A 20,293-nucleotide genomic window follows, 5' to 3' on the forward strand; every position below is an offset into this window, starting at 1 on the left:
GTCTTGGAGCAAAGGCATATTTTGCTAGAACGGACTATTCGCTAAAGCAGGGCTACTGAATTTATGCAGCAATGCCGCATCTGATCATGCAGTAAGAGGGTGTTGACGTATGTGGCATGGAAAATACTATTTTGTATTATATTTAAATTAATGCTTACATTTTCATTTTTTGATCAATAGTACATTAATCATTTATTACTGCGATATTAATGGTCCATAAATAAATACATCTTACAGTACATTATTTTCTCTCGGCAATCTTGCAGCAGTTTTTCTATTGTTCCAACACATTTCATTAGTGAAGCAGATTTCCCATGTCATAATGTACTGCACATACACTCCCACTAGCATCAATACATGTACATCTTTCCTCGTTAACAATAATGATGGGAATGTATTTTTATATCTAATGAGTGACACAAACTGCAGAATAGTTCTCCTGCAGAAAAGCCCTTCCGTAAACCAGGTGGTAATGCTTAATTTGAGCCGGTGGTTTCCGGTGCGGGGCACCGGCACTTACTTTTGAGGACCAGCACTTATTTTTCTGGCTCAAGCATTCACTGCGTACACAAGACATATGTGGGAAAGACGGAGGAAGAGAAAAACGAAAAAGATCCACAGAGGGAGAGAGCAGAAAGCTGCAGAAGTGAACTGAAGGGGCAGGCAGTGGCTGTAAATGGATTAAAGAGGCCCGAGATGGCTTCAGGATTACGCTGCCTCAGTATTCCATGTTCTCACATTTAATTGCAACAGCCGCTTGTTTACACCGACACGTTTCTATTTACAAATTAAGTACTGCCAGTTGGTTACCCAGCCGGAAACAAATATATCCTTGTCCTGCACCAGATACATTGATCTGTTCGTCCCCCTCCTGGTTTGTCTCAAATTGTACAAGACATTGTTTGATGCTGTCCCTGTGCATCACAACTATCAAGATGCAGTTACCCATGATACAGAGTTTGGGGATTGGTTAGATGAGAGTCCGTTTGAGTTTTAGCACAGTCGGGCATGGTTAAGAATGATTCTTAGTTGTGTAGCTTTCGGGAGGTGTTTGGGATGTTACACCCCACTAATAAATGTTTCTCTAGTAAATAGTTGGGGACAGGTGCTCTCTATCGAGTATGGTGAGGTGGCTGTTGGATTTCACCTGGGATTTTTACACGCACATACAGACAAAAACACACACTCACACTTTCCTCTCTGTTTTGAAGTTCTTAAAACTTGGCTATGTTACAACATATTGCCTTATAAATGTTCCCAACAATCCACACTGCTGTCCCGTCCCACTGCCTGTTAAGCCCCCTCATGCTCTACTTCTCAAATAACAGATTTTACCATTATGTGCCGGTGTGATTGTTGGGAAGTTTAAAGCTCATTCACTCCCAGTCTTACTGATCAAGCTACGCCCCTGATGGTTGAGTTCCAGTAAAAAGTGTACACATTTTTGAAAAGTTTAACAATATGAAGCTACGTATACTGCTCCCGAATACTCTCTAATTAGATGCAAATGTTTGCAGAAGCTTGTAAGCAAGAGTGATGTGATAAGACTTCGTGTTCAAAATTTAATATTTTAAAAAATGCAAGTAGTAAAAAATTGTTTTGCTGCTGTGAAATGTTAGGTACTATTTCTTTGAAGCATCATTTAGTAAAATGTGTTAAAGCATGCTAGTAGTTCCAGAAAAAATTCATAATGGAAAATCAGCCTAACCATTTTCAACAAGATTATGGGATACATTAAAATAAACAAGCACTGACAAAGCCAATTGATCTGTCATTGGTTGTCAGTCTTTTGGTTTTGTCAATGCGTTTCTTGTTTTGACACTGCTTTTGTAACACTTTATTGTTGTGGGAGCTGCTAGGCCCGCAAAATTGTAACAAACATTGGCAAAAAGCAAACAAATAAGTTTTTGGGTCTCAAAAAGCACACATTGCCATAGTAGTTCCTGGCACTGAACAAAGCTACTTTGTATGCCAATATGCTCCTTGTGAAAGAGCAGAATGCTATCACTCACAGTAAAGCCAGCCAATAGACAGACTGAGATAGAAATAGAATTTTAATAAAAACAAAATGTCTTGGCTACCGCCAGACCTAATTAGGGGCCAAATTATCAAAGAAAGTCAGAAAAGTGTACGCATGGTATATGTCTTTGAAATAGCGACTTTCATGAATTCACAAGAATTTACAGAAGTAGATCAAGAAATCGTACTCCTAGAAAATATTTGTGAATTGTATTTTAGCACGTGCAAATATGTATGTGTAGATTTGCTCAGGCGAAAATCTATTGAGCATTTAAAAGTTCACTTTCCCTCCAACCACTTTTTTCCCAACCCTGGAAGAACTTCTACGTCTGCCTTTGTCAGGAGTAAATTTCCAACCTTTCTCAGTATCGGAAAAGATTAGAGAATTGCTGGTGAAAATCCTTAAAACATTCAAGTTAGTAGGTTTGCACAGACTCAAATGCATTCCAGCCCTGGGACTATTGCTTACTGCTTTCTTCAGCCCCAGTATGTAGATCCGTGGAAAAGTGGCAAAATAAGAAAACTGCTATAGCAGAGCTTGAAATTTCTAGTAATCAAGCCCTACTATCTGGCATAATCAGACAGGTTATTACCAGAGCTCTTACATAATGAGATTGCTGCCATTATTTGTCGCTGCACTACATGGCATCAAGGGGACGGACAAGTAGATTTAAGAAGCAACCTGTCCCATGGGCATGTAGATATTTTATGAAATTCCACACCCCTGTGAGTATTCCAGTTACTCTTCTTATAGTGGTGGCTTGGCTTCCTTGCTCATAATTCAAGGTATGTCTCAACCCACACAGTGGTGGAACAAAGGCCCCTGCAGCCCCCGTGGTGTGAGGGGGTCCTGAACTCCAGAGGGCCCCTCCTGCACAGTACCCTGGCCTGGGCACTCTTGAGCTAGTCCAGAGAGGGGGCCCCTTCATGAAATTTACAGGGGGTGGGGGCTCAAGTTTCATTACACCACTGCCCACACAGACAAGTGTCATAAGCCTGGTGATTGGGTCTGAGGCCCCTATTGGGAGAGCTGAACCTCCTCTTATTGGTTCACTCACTCAGCACCGCGTACCAATGCCTGGTGCGTGTGGGCAGGACCCTGTGTGCACACTGGCCTGTCTCAAAGGGACCACAGCTGTATTCATTAGACATGGAAATATTTTCTACATGTTGTCGCACATCTAGCTCCAAAAGTACAGCCAGCTTAAAGCACTGGACCACGTGGAGAAGACACAGCATGAAATCTTCTGAAGGAAATTATACCACCTCTGAATTTTGAATGTGTGTTTTTCTCATACCCTGCTAGGCTGAATTAAAAAAAAAAAAAACAATGTGTTCTTAGCCCTCCAGGGGTGTGGAATTTATTAAAATATCTACTTGTCCAGGGGACAGGTTGCTTCTCAAATCTACTTGTCCTGTAAAAAGATCTACTTGTCCCTTTGGTGCCATGTAGTGTGGCGACAAATTATGGCAGCAATTAATAGCCTCTCTGATTATGCCAGGGCTACTACCATAGTAGGGCTTGAATACTTGGAGTTTCAATCCCTACTGTAGCAATTTCCTTATTTTGCCACCTTTCTGCAGATCTGCATACTGGGGCTGGAGGAAGCAGTAAGCAATAGTTCCAGGGCTGGAATGCCTTTGAGTCTGCAAACCTACTAACCTGCATATTTTAAAGATTTTTACCAGCTTCTCTCTAATATTTTCCCATAATAAGAAAGGTTGGACATTTACTCCTGACAATGGCAGAATTAGAACTTCTTCCAGGGTTGGGAAGAAAGTGGCTGGAGGGAAAATGAACTTGCAAATGCTCAATAGATTTTCACATGAGCAAATCTACAGATCGTATTTACCCACGCTAAAATACAGTTCACAAATATTTTATTGGGGTACGACATATACCATGGGTGCACTTTTGTGACTTTCTTTAAGAATTTGGGGCCACAAGTAGGTAGGTTCAGATTTGTGACCTGCAAATTGCGAGTTGCAAATCCGAATGTAGGATGGTGTCCTTGACACCATCTGTGATTCGCAAGGGCTTCGCAAATGCCCACATCATGAATAATCATGAGGTGGGTCGCAATTTGCGACCCCCTCACGAATGGTGGCCTGCTGGAGACAGCAGACCACCATGTCTGTGACTGCTTTTCAATAAAGCAGTTTTTTTTGTTTTTTTTTTGTAATGCAGCCCGTTTTCCTTAAAGGAAAACGAGATGCATAACAAAAACGAAAAATGAAACGTTTTCGTTTCATTTTTTCAGAGCAGGCAGTGGTCCACAGGACCACTGCCTGCTCTAAAAAAATGTTTACAGTGACATTCACAATGGGGAAGGGGTCCCATTGGGACCCCTTCCCTTTTGCGAAAGTGTTAGCACCCATTTGAAATGGGTGCAAACTGCGATTGGTTTGCGCCCGCGTTCGCGGTCACAAAACAATCCTACATTGCACTGCGAGTTGCAATTAGGAAGGGAACACCCCTTACTAATTGCGAGTCGCAAACCCGTTTTGTGATTCGGTAACCAGGTTACTGAATCGCAAAACTGGGTTTGTGCATCGCAATGTGCTTTTTGCACGTCGCAAACAGCGAAAGTCGCTGTTTGCGACATGCAAAAAGCTACCTACATGTGGGTCTTGGTCCCTAATTAGGTCTGGTGTTAACAAAGACATTTTGTTTTTATTAAACTTCTATTTCTCTCTCTTTCGGCTGGCTTTACTGTGAGTGATCGCATTCTGCTCTTCCACAAGGAGCATATTGGCACACAAAGTAGTTTTGTTCAGTGTCAGGAACTACAGTGGCAATCAGTGACGTAACGAAACTGGAGGGTGCCCCTTTGCAAAGAACATGGAGGAGCACCCTCTCCAGACTCACTCAGGGCAGGTGCTGTGCTGACGGGGCCCCCTGGAGGGCGGCTGCGGGGCCTTTGTTATGCTGCTGGTGGCAGCGTGTGCTTTAAGAGTTCAAAAACCTTTTGGGGGGGTTTTGCCCATGTTTGCTACAATGTTGAGGGCCTGGTAGCTCCCACAACAATAAAGTGTTACAAAAGCCATGTCAAAACAAGACACGCATTGATGAAACTAAAAGACTTATAAAAATATGTCAGATCAGTTGGCTTTGTCAGTGTTTGTTTATTTTCATGCTTCCCATAATCGTGTTGAAAATGGTTACACTGATTTTCCATTAGAAATATTTTTGGGAAATACTAGCATGCATCAACACATTTTACTAAATGACACTTCATTTGCATATAATCAGAGAGCATTCTGGGAGCATTATACTTAGCCTCTTAGCCTAAACTTTTCAAACATGTGTGTACACGTTTTTTTTTTTTGTACTGGAACCAACGTCAGTAGTGAAGTGTGACCTTAAAACATTTATTTACAGCATGCACCCTAATAATGAAGGCTTTCAAATAATGAACCATAAATACAAGTTCGAACAGCATTATCTTTTGGAAACTCTCTGTAAACAGGCAGCCAATGGGTTTGTGCTGCAGGGGGTTGGGCCTACTTGTCCCAAGGACAAAGGAAACATAAAAACTTGTTGCCCTTGACCCCAAACAAGATGTCCTGGGCGTCGGGCGATATGAATTTCCACATCCCTGCCCTCCTTGAAATGAGTCAAAAGGCTTTTGTGCGCTTACTCCTTCTGTGCCTCAGTTGTGTTCGCAACCCTTATGATAACTATACAATAACAGGTATGGTCCATGTAATAGGTATATCCTTAGTACTACCAGAATAATCCAAAAATCGTGACTCGATGGAAATGTCTTTGTTCATTATAATATTCTATAAACATGCCTGAGTTTTATTTAGTTTGAACTGTTTGAATTTGATGAAAATGTACAGGTTCTTTTTGTGGCCATCAGTGATTTAGTTTGACCTCAGCTGTTGTCAGATAGTTGATGGGTGCTGGCCAGTGTGTGCCAGGCATGCAAGCCACACAGCCAATTTTCATAAAAGTCTTTTGTTTGTTTTTATTGTTTGCCAGCCCTCCTCCCATTCCCCCTGCTGAAGTGGAGCCTCGGATTCCAGAGAAGCAGTTCAGTTTCCCTCCACCGATCATACCTCGTAATAAACCACAGAGCCCTTCGGTGACCGTGCCTAAGCCACTGATGACCACTGTCCATCATAGGCCGCAGTTTGGTGAGTAGACCCCCACTCTCTTCCATCTATTTTTAAGGTCAGACATCAGACAGCCCTAGCTATCTTTCTAGACTCATGCAATTAAAAGTTAATAAAGAGAAAATGCATATGTATATATATATATATATATATATATATATTAATTAATTAATTAATACAAAGAGAGGGCTTTAGGTCACCTCTCTTCACCCATTGGTCTGTTAGGCTGTCAGTCTCATTTTCCTTATGCCCACCACAGCCTGGGGCGCTGGAACAGCCCACTTAACTCTTACACTGTGCGTGATAGTATTTTGTGCAATGTATTTCAGTACAAGGCTTTTGGGCCGATTCTTCACTTTGTCAATGCTTTTTTTATATTCTTTATTATTTTTTTAATGTTTTTATTTATTTTTACTCATCCTTTTGTTAAACTAGGCCTTCTGGTTAGAGTAATAGTATATTTTCTTTGCACAGCGTGAATCATATTTTTCAGTGATGTGCAATAAAACTAAAAAGGGCTTGTGTGAGTGTTTTTAGTATTCTTTCTGCCAGGAAGCAACTGCGCTGTTTTATTAAAATGACATGTGATGGTTATATATTTTTTTAATTTGAAAATGTTAGTGCAAGCATATGGCCACCAGGTTCACATGTGGCACGTTTTCTTTGTTTGTTTTTGAGGCATACACGTCTTGAACTATGTTGCCGATGTTCAATAATGGATGTTCCTACATTCTCATATCAGGACTTGATTCTCAGGCTTGACAATCGGTGTTTTGTCCTACCACTTTTGGCCCTTGCCCAGTTCCGTCAAAATACGTCAAATGTCTTGCCATGAAAATTGACCCATCACTTAAGTTAGATGCCCAGGCGTCAGCAGTCATCCATCTCTGCCATCTTCAATCTGTTTTCCTGACTCTTTCGCCTGATAGTAGACCAATGGCCATCATGGCTGTTATTGGTAAGAGTCCTTGCGTTAACATCAAGTCTTTGCCATGCTTTGAAAGCAATCCAAAAGCAGGATGCTAGACTTGTTGTCATGGCCCCATGTTTTGGCTGTGTGTTTCCTATTCAGTGAACCTTACATTTGGTGATCTTTACATTGGCTTCCTATTAATCAGTATTTCTTCTTTAAAATTCTTTGTATATTCTGTCCCTTTCTCTCCAGTGAGACTCCTGACTTTATTTTCAGAGACACCTTTGTTCTAGAAACTAGAGTTCTTCAAAGCAACTTCTCCGTCACGTACCAAGATATTGGAAAACCCGCTCTGGGGACTGATCTTTTTCCGACAGCGCACCCCCCCAACCCCTCAGATGTGGAACAATCTTCACTTGGTGCTCCAGATGTGTCCTATCTGCCTCACTTTTAAAAAGACTCTGAAAAAACTGTTTTTGTAAACTTTTCAGGATCTTGCTGTAATCTAAAGTTAACTATTGACTGCCTTTCTTATTCAGTGCCAGGAGACCCCCATCTCACCGTGAACTTGATAAGTGCTGTAAACATTAACATGACATACGCTTGCAATAAAAAAAATAGGATCAACCAGTTTACCAGGTTAGACCTGTTGGGTTTTCCGCACCCTGCCTTCAGTTCACCTCCACTTTGAGTGGCCGAAATATGAGAGAAGCAGCTTCAGCTAAACAACTCTGTACATTTTGCAGGTAAATGTTTGGTGAAAATGCCCTTTTGGTTGAAGTGCAGAAGAAAGTCCACTGTTTTAGAAAACTCAACCCTTGTTAACTGTAAAGAACAGAAACCATGTTGTGTGGAACCCAATGGAACACAAGCCTGTTGTTTTCTATGTGAGCTCAAGCTGCAAGAACCTCGGGAAGAGGCCAGTAAAGAAGGGTTGAAAAGTATATTTCCCATAAAATTGTATCCACATAATGTGGATATCAGGTGCAGCACAGCTTGAGAAATGCAATCACCATCAAATAGATTTAAAACCCAAGGCTGAATATTCACCACACACTGACTTTGTTGTGTTTGTGGCAAAGTGTATATATTGGGCAATCAGTACGTTTTCTGGAATGTGCATACTTTCAACACATTTCAGGGTTCTTATCTGAAATCTGTGAGGTGTATATTAAATAATGCCAACATTTGCAGTGAGCACAAGACAGAAATTCATTAGCTTTCGTTCATAGAACATTTTACAATTAAAAGGTTTTGTGGGTTTTCAGCATAACACGTAGGTTCTATGTTATTTGAAGAAGCACAACCTTCTGTATTTTGCATTAAATGAGGAGATTTTGAGCAAAACGCACAATTTGCAAGTGCATAGTTTCAACCTACCTAACTCCTGAAATTGATGAATGAGGGATATATGTATCAGCGTAGAATAGCATTGCAAAGGTAAAATGCATTTTTGTTTGAGTGGGGAAACAGTCGCATGCACATCAGACCTTCCTCTGTGGTGTACACATCTAATGACCGGGCCCTTGGAAGGCAGATCTGGGAAAGGGGCTTCATTCGAATATTGAAATATGTGCCCTTCTACTGTGGCTGACCCAACAGAACACCTTGGACAAGAGTTTTCCCAGCGGCCAAGCCGGAGGCTTCCATAAAGTAGCTGAACTTGCTCTTTGAGAGGAGCTCAGATGTGCAGGTAACAGCAAATAAAAATCCATATAGTTGGAGTATCAAAAAACTAATATCCAAAATCTAGGTTGATTAAAAAATATCAAAAATATATTAAGTAAATAACACAAAAAAGTTATCAATATGGCAACAAGCAAAAAAATAAGTGTAACTGTAAATAGGTATCCCCCTCACAGAAGTCACAAGAACCTAATGTGAAAATCTAGGAAATAGTTTGAAATGTTTCAGACGTAAATGGTCGAGTTTGCGGTCAAAACAGGATCAGGTGGACATTGAACACTCCAAGAGTTTTTGTCTACATCTTGTGAGCTAATAACAGACATGTTTGGTGGCATGTGTGGCTGTAGATACACGTGCTCTGCATACTTTCACCATATTCTTTTGGGTCCGTAATGTTGCAAGTTATTTTTGTTCGAAAAGCCTTTCAAGTCACGAGGTGTAGTAACTCCTCCTCCTGCTGCTAATGCTCTTGGGCATTGACTCCATTGTTAGATGGTTTTCTCCCGCCTTTGTGTTAAGTCGTGTTTCTCCAATCTATGGGTCGAGACCGTAGTTTCAGACTCTTTCCTTTCGGGATACACCCCCACCGTCACCATTGTTGTTAAACGCGTACCACCATTACTTGCGTTTCTGGACCAGAAAAAGAAAAAAAACTTTTCGGATCAACGCGCTCCGACAGAAGCCCTTAGGGCTGCCATTTTCTCAATTCAACTAACTCGAGAATGAACTCCTGATGGAACGGAATCCCTTTTGTTTCTGCCCTAAGTGCCACTCGAATTTTCCGCGGACCATCCAACACCAGGTCTGCAATCTCTGTTTGTCTCCAGACCACAGAGAGGAGGACAGCGAGGCTTGCCAGACCTTTAAAATCGAAGAAAACTCTACCGCACCGAAGAGCCCATCATTGAGAGATGCAGCGATAGGAGTTTGAGGAGACTTCGGACATCTTCGGAGAACAAGATGTCGAGTCTGAGGAGGAACAAGAACTACAAGAGGCCTCGGCAGCTGAGGTGGAGGCCTTTATGATCGAGGACTCAGAGTCAGATGTAGACACAGCCCTCGACATGCTTTGGCACTGACAGCTCCGGGCTCCCACTCAGCATGACCACTTTGTCACTGAACAGAGTATGTAGCGCAGCGGTGAGAGCCATCGCCTCAGGAGCTGGAGATATGGGTTTGAGCCTCGGTGTTGGCGCAACGTCCTGTAATGCTGGGCAAATGACTTAGGGGGTCATTCCGACCCTGGCGGTCAAGGACCGCCGGGGTCGGCGGGAGCACCGCCAACAGGCTGGCGGTGCTCCGCAGGGCATTCTGACCGCGGCGGTTTGGCCGCGGTCAGAACAGGAAAACCGGCGGTCTCCCGACGGTTTTCCGCTGCCCTCAGGAATCCTCCATGGCGTTCGCCCGCCAGGAACAGGATGGCGGTATGGGGTGTCGTGGGGCCCCTGGGGGCCCCTGCAGTGCCCATGCCAATGGCATGGGCACTGCAGGGGCCCCCGTAAGAGGGCCCCACAAAGAATTTCAGTGTCTGCTTAGCAGACACTGAAATTCGCGACGGGTGCAACTGCACCCGTCGCACCTTCCCACTCCGCCGGCTCCATTCGGAGCCGGCTTCCTCGTGGGAAGGGGTTTCCCGCTGGGCTGGCGGGCGGCCTTCTGGCGGTCGCCCGCCAGCCCAGCGGGGAACACAGAATCACTGCGGCGGTCTTCGGACCGCGGAGCGGTGTTCTGTCGGGGGAACTCTGGCGGGCGGCCTCCGCCGCCCGCCAGAGTTAGAATGACCCCCTTAATCTCCCCGTGCCCATGGACAGCACTTTGAGAACCTCACGGGTGATAAGCCACGCTATATAAATCTACATTTAGATGTTACATTTTTTATGCAAGCAGCCTCGGCACTGACTGATTCGGCCTTGAACCACAGGAGCGCTTTGGCACCAAATTAAAAACAAAATCACCGCTTTCAGAGCCGTGCACCTCCTTTCAGCTCATCTTGCATATAATGAAGCAGCATCTCGCTACCAAACGTACTCAGCTTCATATAGAGCCACAGACGGTCCATGTCTTGGTTAAAGCTTTTGTCACTACCGCATCAAAAAGACAGCTTTTGTTTGCAGAGGCTACTGACATACCTGTGCCTCCTGCCAAACAGAAGAGGATGGATAAAGACTCTGTTGCTGCACACCCTCCTCTACCTCCCTCTCCTCCACCACCTACACCACCTTCACCACTCTCACCCTGACCTCCTCATTCGCAGGTTGAACAACTGGACATTACCACTCAAGGGCTCCCCCCTCTTTTACGGGTAATCAGGGTAACGGGGACAACCCTGTCCCTTTCTCCCAATACGCAGACCTTTGGTCAACCTTTGATGTTCATCCGCACACTGACACCAACTCAGAGGTCTACCCTGCCAGACCATCTTCCCCAGATGATACCACCTCCTTCCAGGAGCTTATTGGTAGGGTGGCCATATATCATCAGGTACCCTTAGATGATGTGCCATTGAGAATGATTTCCTGTTCGAAACCCTCACTCACAGGATGAAGGGAATGTTAAGGCACTCAAAAGACATTTTTAAAGATCCAGCCAGGGCAAGCATCATTAAACCATGCTTGGAGAAAAAATATAAGGCTTCTCCCTCTGATCCCATCTTCATCAGAGGTCAAATTCTGTGATTCGCTGCTGGTCTCGTACGCTAGAAAGAGAGCAAACTCTCAAGCTGCCAGTGATGCTCCACCTCCTGACAAGGAGAGCAAGCTCATAGATGCCTCATGGAAACGGGTTGCAGCCCAAGCTGCAAGCCTCTGGCATATAGCAAACACCCAAGGGCTATTTGCCAGATATGACCGTGCCCACTGGGATGAGATGGAGGAACTCCTCCAATACCTCCTGTAGAAGCACAGAAATAGAAGCCAGGAGATAGTTAGTGAGGGACAACTTAACTCCAATAATTTAATCAGGTGTGCATTATATTCCACTGTCAAAGCTGTCCGAGGAATTAATACAAGCATCCTTTTGAGCCAGCATGCATGACCACGCATATCGGGTTTTAAGCCTGAGGTACAACAGACCATATTAAATGCCCCCTTTGACAAATAGCACCTCCTTAGCCCACAGGTCAACAAGGCACTTGGAAAGATGAAAAAGGATACGGAAGTGGCTAAATCAATGACTGCCTTACAAACCTCTACTGCATTTGGGTCCTTTCACCGACCATTATACAAACCGGGCTTCAAGACCACATCCACAGACCCTGCATCCTCCTACCACAAAGGTAAAGGACGGCAAACCTTCCATTGAGGCTTCTACAGGAGTTCATATAGGGGAAGCAATAATAATGGAAGGGACAAAACAGCCCCCCCACGTGGCTCCTCAATTGCCAGTGACTCCCTTCTCCTCCCCTCCGACTACTCAACACATGTTGGGGGAAGCCTACAACAGTTCCTCCATGCCTGGCACAATATAATATCCGATTGATGAGTGTTGGATATTATCCAACACGGTTAGTGCCTGGAGTTCATTTCCATACCCCCAAACATTCCCCGTCGAACTTACAAACTTTCTCTGGACCACCTCATTCTGCTCAAACAGGAAGTTCAGGCTCTCCTAAACAAAGGAGCCATAGAACCCTTTCCTACAGATCATCAAGAGAATGGAGTATACCTCCTGTACTTACTGATCCCCGAACAAACGGGTCATGAAGGCCGATTCTAGATCTCGGGCCATTAAATTATTACATCCTGTCTGAGCATTTTCACATTCTAACACTTCAGGATGTGATCCCACTTCTTCAGCGAAGTGATTTCCTCTCAGCACTAGACTTGAAGGACGCCTACTTTCACATCCCTATACACCCAGCCCATCACAATACCTCCGATTTGTGATAGCAGGCAACCATTACCAAGTTCTACAGTTTGGGGTAACTACTGCACCACAGGTTTTCACAGAATATCTTGGGTGGTAGATGCTCACTTATGCAGAAAAAATATTTATTCGACTGGATTATCAAAGCCAGCACACTCACACTTTGTCTACATCACATCCAAATCACCATGTACTTGCTTCATCAACTAGGCTTCACTATCAATTTTCACAAATCTAATTTTCAGCCTCTTGAGATCCAGCCCTATCCCAGGGCTGTTCTGAACATGCAGCTGGGATTAGTTTATCCCAATGCAGCAGGAATACAAAACTTTCAAACACAACTTTTGTGTTTTCGCCCAAATCACCAAGTCACAGTCAGGTGTGTCATGAGACTTTTAGGCATGATGGCCTTCTGCATCGCCATAGTGCCAAAGTTCTGTCTGCTCATGCGTTCGTTGCAGGACTGTCTAACATGTCAGTGGTCTCAATCACAGGCTCGTGTGGAAGATCTAGTGTTGGTAGACAGCCACACCCATCGCTCTCTGCAGTGGTGGAACAAAAACAGCTATTAAAGGGGTGGCCTTTCCTAGACCCTATTACTCAGACCGTAGTAACAACGGACACTTCACAGACAGGATGTGGTGCTCACCTTCAGGATCTCACAGTCCAAGGTCTTTGGGGTCCCAAACACCACAGTATGTACATCAGCTACCTAGAACTTCTTGCAGTTCAGCTAGCGCTGACAGCATTCACACTTCATCTCATCAACAAAGTTGTTCTCATCTGCACAGATAACATGACAACCATATATTATGTGCAGAAGTGGGGGGATAGGGGAGCCCAGTCTATACAGCTGCCTTGCCTGTCTCAGAAGATTTGGCATTGGGCCATTTGACACAACACCCATCTACTAGCGGAACATCTTCCAGGGTTACACATTCATTTTGCCAACCTCCTTAGCAGGATGTAGTAACAGGTCCACAAATGGGAACTCCACCCACAAGTCCTCCTCCCCTACTTTCAGAAGTAGAGTTCCCAGACATAGACTCGTTCGCAACAAAAGAAAATGCAAAATGCTCAAACTTCGCCTCCAGGTTCCCGCACCTCACTCCAAGGCAATGCTGTATGGATGAACTGGATAGGGATATTTGCCTACTGTTTCCCACCTCTCCTTCTCCTTCAAGTTTTGGTTTGGAAGCTCTGGCAAACATCCCTCACGCTGATTCTGGTAGCCCACACATGGGCCTGACAACCGTGGTTCACCACCCTCTTAGAACTATCATTAGTTCCTCACAAGAAGCTTCTCCTCAGCCTGGACCTTTTCACTCAGAACCCTGGTCAAATCAGGCACCCAAATCCCAAGTTACACTGAGTTAAACCTTGCCATATAGCTCCTGAAGTCATAGAGTTTGGATACCGTAACTTGCCTCAGGAATGCATGGATATCCTTAAAGAGGCACATAGACCCACCACTAGAGCATGTTATGCTGCAAAATGGAAACGTTTTGCTTGTTATTGTCTATCGAAACAATGGGATCCTTTCAAAGTTCTTTTACCTTCTTCATTTGCTAATAGCAAATTTGATGGTCACCTCCATAAGGCTTCATCTGACAGCCATAGCTGCTTACCTTCAGAACAGACATCATCTTTCACTCTTTGAAATCCCAATAATCAAAGCCTTCATGGAAGGGCTTAAACAAGCCATTCCACCAAAGACTCACCGAGTGCCTTCTTGGAACACTAATATTGTACTCGCAAGACTCATGGGTCCACATTCTGAGCCCTTTCACTCGTGACCACTTCAGTTTGTATTGTGGAAGGTGGCATTTTTAGTTGCTATTGCTTCACTTAGGCGTGTAAGTGAGCTCCAGTCTTTAACCCTGCAAGAACTTTTTTCCAAATACACAAGGATAAAGTGGTTCTTCACACCAACCCTAAATTCCAACTAAAGTTGGCATCTCAATTCCGTCTAAAGCAATCTATCGAATTGCCAGTCATCTTTCTGCAACCAGATTCAGTTACTGAAAGAGCTATCAACACTCTAGATGTTAAGAGAGTACTTATGCTCTACACTGATAGAACTAAAACCTTTAGTAATACAAACAGCTCTTTGTTTCTTTTACACCGCCACACATAGGAAACTATGGGGGTTATTCCAACTTTGGAGGAAGTGGTAATCCGTCCCAAAAGTGACGGTAAAGTGACGGATATACCACCAGCCGTATTACGAGTCCATTATATCCTATGGAACTCGTAATACGGCTGGTGGTAAATCCGTCACATTTGGGACGGATTACCACCTCCTCCAAAGTTGAAATAACCCCCTATATATCTAAATCAGGCATAGCAAGGTGGATTGTAAAATGTATCCAGCCTGCTATGCTAAAGTCTTACTACGCTTGTAAAAAAAAGTAACAGCCATGACCTTTTTAGATAATATTCCCGTAGAGGAAATATGTAAGGCAGCTACATGGTCTACACCACACACCTTCAAACATTATTGTGTGGATGTGTTAACATGCCAACAAGCTAATGTAGGACAGGCAGTGCTATATACACTTTTCCAGACCACTGCAACACCCACAGGTTAGCTACTGATTTTAGAGGGCACTGCTTTACAGTCTATAGAGAGCATGTGTATCTACAGCCACACATGCCAACAAACGGAAAATGTTACTTACCCAGTAAGCATCTGTTTGTGGCATGTAGTGCTATAGATTCACATGTGCCTGGTCTCTTCTCTGGACACCTATGTCTGTTGCATTATCTTAACCATTATTCATACATTCATTTGAATGGACATCTCTCTCTTTTCTCTTCCACTACACTCCATTCTCACCCACCTGCGGGAAAACAATCTAATAGTGAATTTGATGCCCATGCACATTACCATCGAGAGGGAGGAGTCACTACACCTTGTGACTCAAAAGACATTTTGAACAAAAACAACTTGCAACCTTCTGTAGCTATCACTAGATGGCAGAAGTATGGAGAGCATGTGAATCTACAGCACTGCATACCACAAACAGATGCTTACTGGGTAGGTAACATTTTCCTTTTAGAATGCTCACTTTGGAACCAGATGCTGCATAATTGCAATTTACTGCATGCTCAACTTGCACCCGTAGTTGAGCCATAATTAAAAATGAGGGCATCAGGGGGCTCATGGAGCTTGTTAGAGTGGGTTGAACATGCACGTTAAGCTGTGAATGGGCAAAGCTAGACTGGCTGTCTGAGCAGTGTCTGGTGCAAAGAGCTTCACAAATTCAGCTATCTTCATCAGCAGCATGGAAAAGGCTGAATTTGCCAGTGGTTTCCCAAATATTGATAGGCTAAAGAAGTGATTTAGTTGAAGAACGGTTTCAGTTGAAGTACGGTTTCTGCTTACAGTTGTAGGACACCTTTGGTGGCCGGAGTTAGATAGACTGTAGTTCTGCATTGGCCCATTTTTTTTTCATTTAGTCCGCTGCAGTTTGTCGAGAGGACCTCCGTGTGAATTTCAGATCATTGTCCACTTTGCAAATAATAGACACAGGCATATAAATATAGAAATGTACTTCCTGCCTTTCTGCTGGGATAGCGAACCTGGTAAACATACCGTGGGCCATTAAACTGGACACCGCTATTGAGTTCTGATACTTTCTCTGTTGCTCTCTCCTTTGAGGACACCTGCAGATTTTTCTCTCACTTCTAAAGCTTTGTTTTTGTAATCAAAGACATTGCCTTATTGCACCTTACTTTCCTCCTCTTCATTCACAAATAGTCCCTAAATGGTTTTACCACTCTCACTACTCTACCCTTCTGCATAAAATGTTTGAATTCCAAATTCCTTTCTAATATTTGGGAGTGTGCCAAATCTCAGTTAATGCATAGAACCAACCCCCTTTTTTATATAGCTTACATTGCCCATGGCAGATGTAAGAAAGTGGAAGCCACGCCAAAAAGGAGAATTGAAGCATAAAGAAATCCAAAGGTCTAATTTCCTGCAGACCCAGCGTTAGCATTTCCTTATTGCGTTAACAGCTCTTGGTGTCTGGGATGACCTAGTGCAGCTGTGAAAGAGCAGATTTGACATTGGGGTCGATGACAACTTAGCTTTCAACTCCTCCCTTCTTTTGGTGCTAGAAGCAGTGACCTCTGGAGAAACCATGGCAGCATGTTCGTTTTTAGCTCGCTCTTCGAGACCTGTTGTATTCACTTTGTGGGCTTAGAGTCCGCCCACTGCTTTTCATTCGTTTGTTTAACTGCCCTTTAAAAATCCTTGCTTTAAAGTGGGTATTTGTTCCCATTTTCCCCTTCTTTTCGTTGTTTGTTTCCTCCCATGGAGCAGGCCCCTAGGACTTGCAGCCTTCCACTTGTGTGCATTAGGCTTGCTCCTGGCACTACTTTTTTCTTTTGTTTCTGCAGGCGGCAAAGGAAAACTGTCTACTTGCACAGTTGCTCCCCCTGCCTTTCGATTTCGAGCGTGTTTGAAAACAGGCCTGTAAATCTTGTCACAGCGCCCACTTTCATGTTGCTATTTTATTAGTTTCCTGTTACTGATTTATTTGCGAAGCAAATAATGCTCTCTGGACATTTTAGCCTTCCACATTTGAAAGCACACTCAAAGCTACCCAACAATGAACGACCACGGTTACCAAACAGCCACTTAATTTACTGCTCCTCTTTCCTCTTTGTTTTTCTCCAGAACTGCGTGAGAACAAATTGTCACCAAATCAAACATCAAAAACAAGGAAACAATGTTCCTTGAAAAAATATTAGTACCTGTGACTGGCACTGCTCTGCTGAGAAGTTGTTCTTGCATTTCACTTTCCCCGTATACTCAGAAGCTGCTTTGGGTTGCTTTCTATCCGTGTTTTCATCTTGTTTTGCAGCTGGGTGGGAAACGTAAATTCAGCAGCAGGTTTTCCTCCCTCTAGTGCACTTGCCATATATAGGCAGGCTGCTGTCTCAGTAGAGAGACCCACCCCTCTCCCCCAGTCACGTCTACTGGTTTCCAAGCAGGCAAGGTCTATCACAACCACCTAGATTGCATTATCGCTTAGAACAACTCTCCTCCTCCCTTGGCTTTAAAATTGTTTCCTTTCACTTTGAAAGAAGGGTCTTTGGGGCAAGAATGTAAACTATGCCATGTTCTGTGAGCAGTGGTGTGCATCTTTTTTTGTTCTGGTATTGTATCGTGTCTAAAGTATTATTTCAGTCTGCAGCATTCTTCTTCCTTGTTTAACGGTGGTTAGATGTCATTGTGGCCTGACTGAGCAAGCTTTTGGAGATAAGCACAATTAAGATTCACTTCACCAAAAAATTCTCTCCCTCCAGCTCATGTTATCGTATAAGTAAGTAGGCATCATCACCATTCGCATATGCAAGGCAAAGTGGAAAGCCGTCTAGAAATAGACATTTTTTTAGAGTGTGTCTTTGAGACATCTTTATCTGGGTCACCAGAGAAAAAATATTCAATAAAAAATAGATTCACATTCATACATATTGGAGCTTTATTTGAGCTGATCTTTATCCTTTTGACTATTAAATTGTTATATACATTTATTTCCCATTTTACTTAATAACATTTTGATTGTGCACAACATCCTTCAGAATAGTCCCCTTTAGTGCCAGTCAGAGTCACACTGGCTTGAATACAATCAGGCAGTGCCAAAAGGGCTGTTCTGACAGGTCTGTGTGGACCATATTTTTGCTTGTTGTGAGCCTGTTTTATGGTATGCTGTTTTTTTTTACTCTATTGTTTTCCCAGATAATAAACAAACAATACTTGCAGCAAGCTCAGATCAACAAAGTCTTCCATACGTCCGAGCCTATTTACTGTACCGGTCCGACCCTGTGCCAGTGCTGGTGCGACCGTGTGTTTTTCATTTATATAAAACTTGTTTTTTGTGAGGACCCTTTTTAAAATGTTGCTTTCCTTTATAAAACTTGTTTTTTGTGAGGACCCAGAAGCTCCCCCAAAACACGTACAACACACACACATACAGTAAAAAACACTGTGTGTAGTAATTGTATAGCTCTTCGATCCCTGGCAGAACAGCACAAAGGATAATGTGCTGCATGCCTACTCACTTGTAAAGGCCCAAAAGGTGAGGCCTATTGGCTATACCACACAGTTCCATACCACAAAATTCACCACCACACAATTCCACACCACCCAACATAATTACACTCCACATAATACCTCTCAACGTAACATGATTGAACTCTGCATAATTACACTCTAGTTAATACCACATAAATACACCCCAGATAAAACCGCTCCATGCCGCATAGCAACAATCCACAGAAATACACTCCACACCATGACACATATTTCCAGTCACCACAATTTCACTTGACGCCACATCTTTCCAGGCCACACATTTCAAGTCTGCACATTTCCATTTCATACCACATAATTCTACACCAAACCACATAATTCAACTCAACAACACAATGATACAACACACCACATACATCCAATCCACACCACAGAATTCCACATCATGCCACAAAATTCAACAGCACACCACATAATTAAACTCTACTACATACCACTCCACAACATAAAACACAAAATGCCATTCCACATAATTACACACAATCCACCTCCACATAATCCCAATACACTTATTACCACATAATCACTATCTCCATAATTCAACTGCACGCTATGCCAAATAATTCCACTACACAAACCCACTCCACAACACACAGTTCTACAACTAACACTTCCAATCCAACCTACATAATTCCACTCCACATACATACACTCCACTCAGTAACACATGGGTAAAAGAAATAGTAATTTACAATGCTTTTAGCTCTAACTTTGACAACCGCGAGACCTATTGGCTTTGCCAATGCCTGTTCTCTGTGGCCAACCAAGCTGTTACTGAGAGTAGGAGCCTTAGAGAGCATTCCAGTGAGTTTTTAAGAAAACTCAATGCAATTAGATCATTGTTACCATGTAGACCGGAATCTGTGCGGTTTATCTGCTCTTCCATGTATTTAAATGAGGTTACAGAAAATTATAGGGGTAAGTTCTCGAGTGTATGCATCGCTCCTCCATTCAAAGGACACAAAGGGGAGAATCACAATGATTCTAGGCGATCTCGCTGTGGGAAACTTGCAGACACACACTTTCCGTTGACGAGTCTCACACAGTGAGAATGCCGCTTCACTGGTCTTTTCCCTCCCTGCGCCTTTTTTTTTTGTTTAAGCAGGAATGGCTCCTCCGCTACGGCGGAGGAGCGTCGCCCCCAGCCAGCAACAGGAGCTGCAAATCCTTTAAAAATAAAATGATAATAAACCATGTTTATTAACATTTTATTTTTAAAGGTGCGGGCCATGGGGGGATGACAGCCAAGGAGGGGAGTGCAAAAAGCACTCCCCTCAGTGCGCATGTGTGTTTGGCCAGCCAAACACACATGCGCACAAGGGCTATCTCCAACCCGGCACTGTGTTGCTGAGTCGGAGAGAGCAAGCCCAGGCTCCCAGAATGTGTTGGTGCACCTAGCCAGGGCACCCCAGCCAATCATTTCGCTGCTCTGAGCAGTGTCATGATTGGCGCAGGGCAGGCTGGGAGCCTGGAGTGCAGCGGAGAGCGGCGGCATCGAGGTTTAGGTACTTTAAAAAAAAAAAAATGTTTTATTCTTCCCGTCACTTTTCAAAGTTGCCAGCCGCACTCTCCTCCGGAACCTC

General features: G+C 43.5%; 1 protein-coding gene across 13 annotated transcripts in view; it reads left to right on the plus strand.

The window, feature by feature from the left end:
* The window catches only part of ARAP1 (ArfGAP with RhoGAP domain, ankyrin repeat and PH domain 1), a 720,258-nt gene that overhangs the window by 371,557 nt on the left and 328,408 nt on the right, over window positions 1–20,293 (plus strand). For all 13 annotated transcript variants that reach the window (XM_069203774.1, XM_069203773.1, XM_069203771.1 and 10 more), the window contains one exon: window positions 6,008–6,162. In XM_069203774.1, coding sequence (XP_069059875.1) covers window positions 6,008–6,162 — 155 coding nt within the window. The remainder of the gene's footprint in view (window positions 1–6,007; window positions 6,163–20,293) is intronic.

Source organism: Pleurodeles waltl, chromosome 8, assembly GCF_031143425.1.
Source record: "Pleurodeles waltl isolate 20211129_DDA chromosome 8, aPleWal1.hap1.20221129, whole genome shotgun sequence".
NCBI lineage: Eukaryota > Metazoa > Chordata > Amphibia > Caudata > Salamandridae > Pleurodeles > Pleurodeles waltl.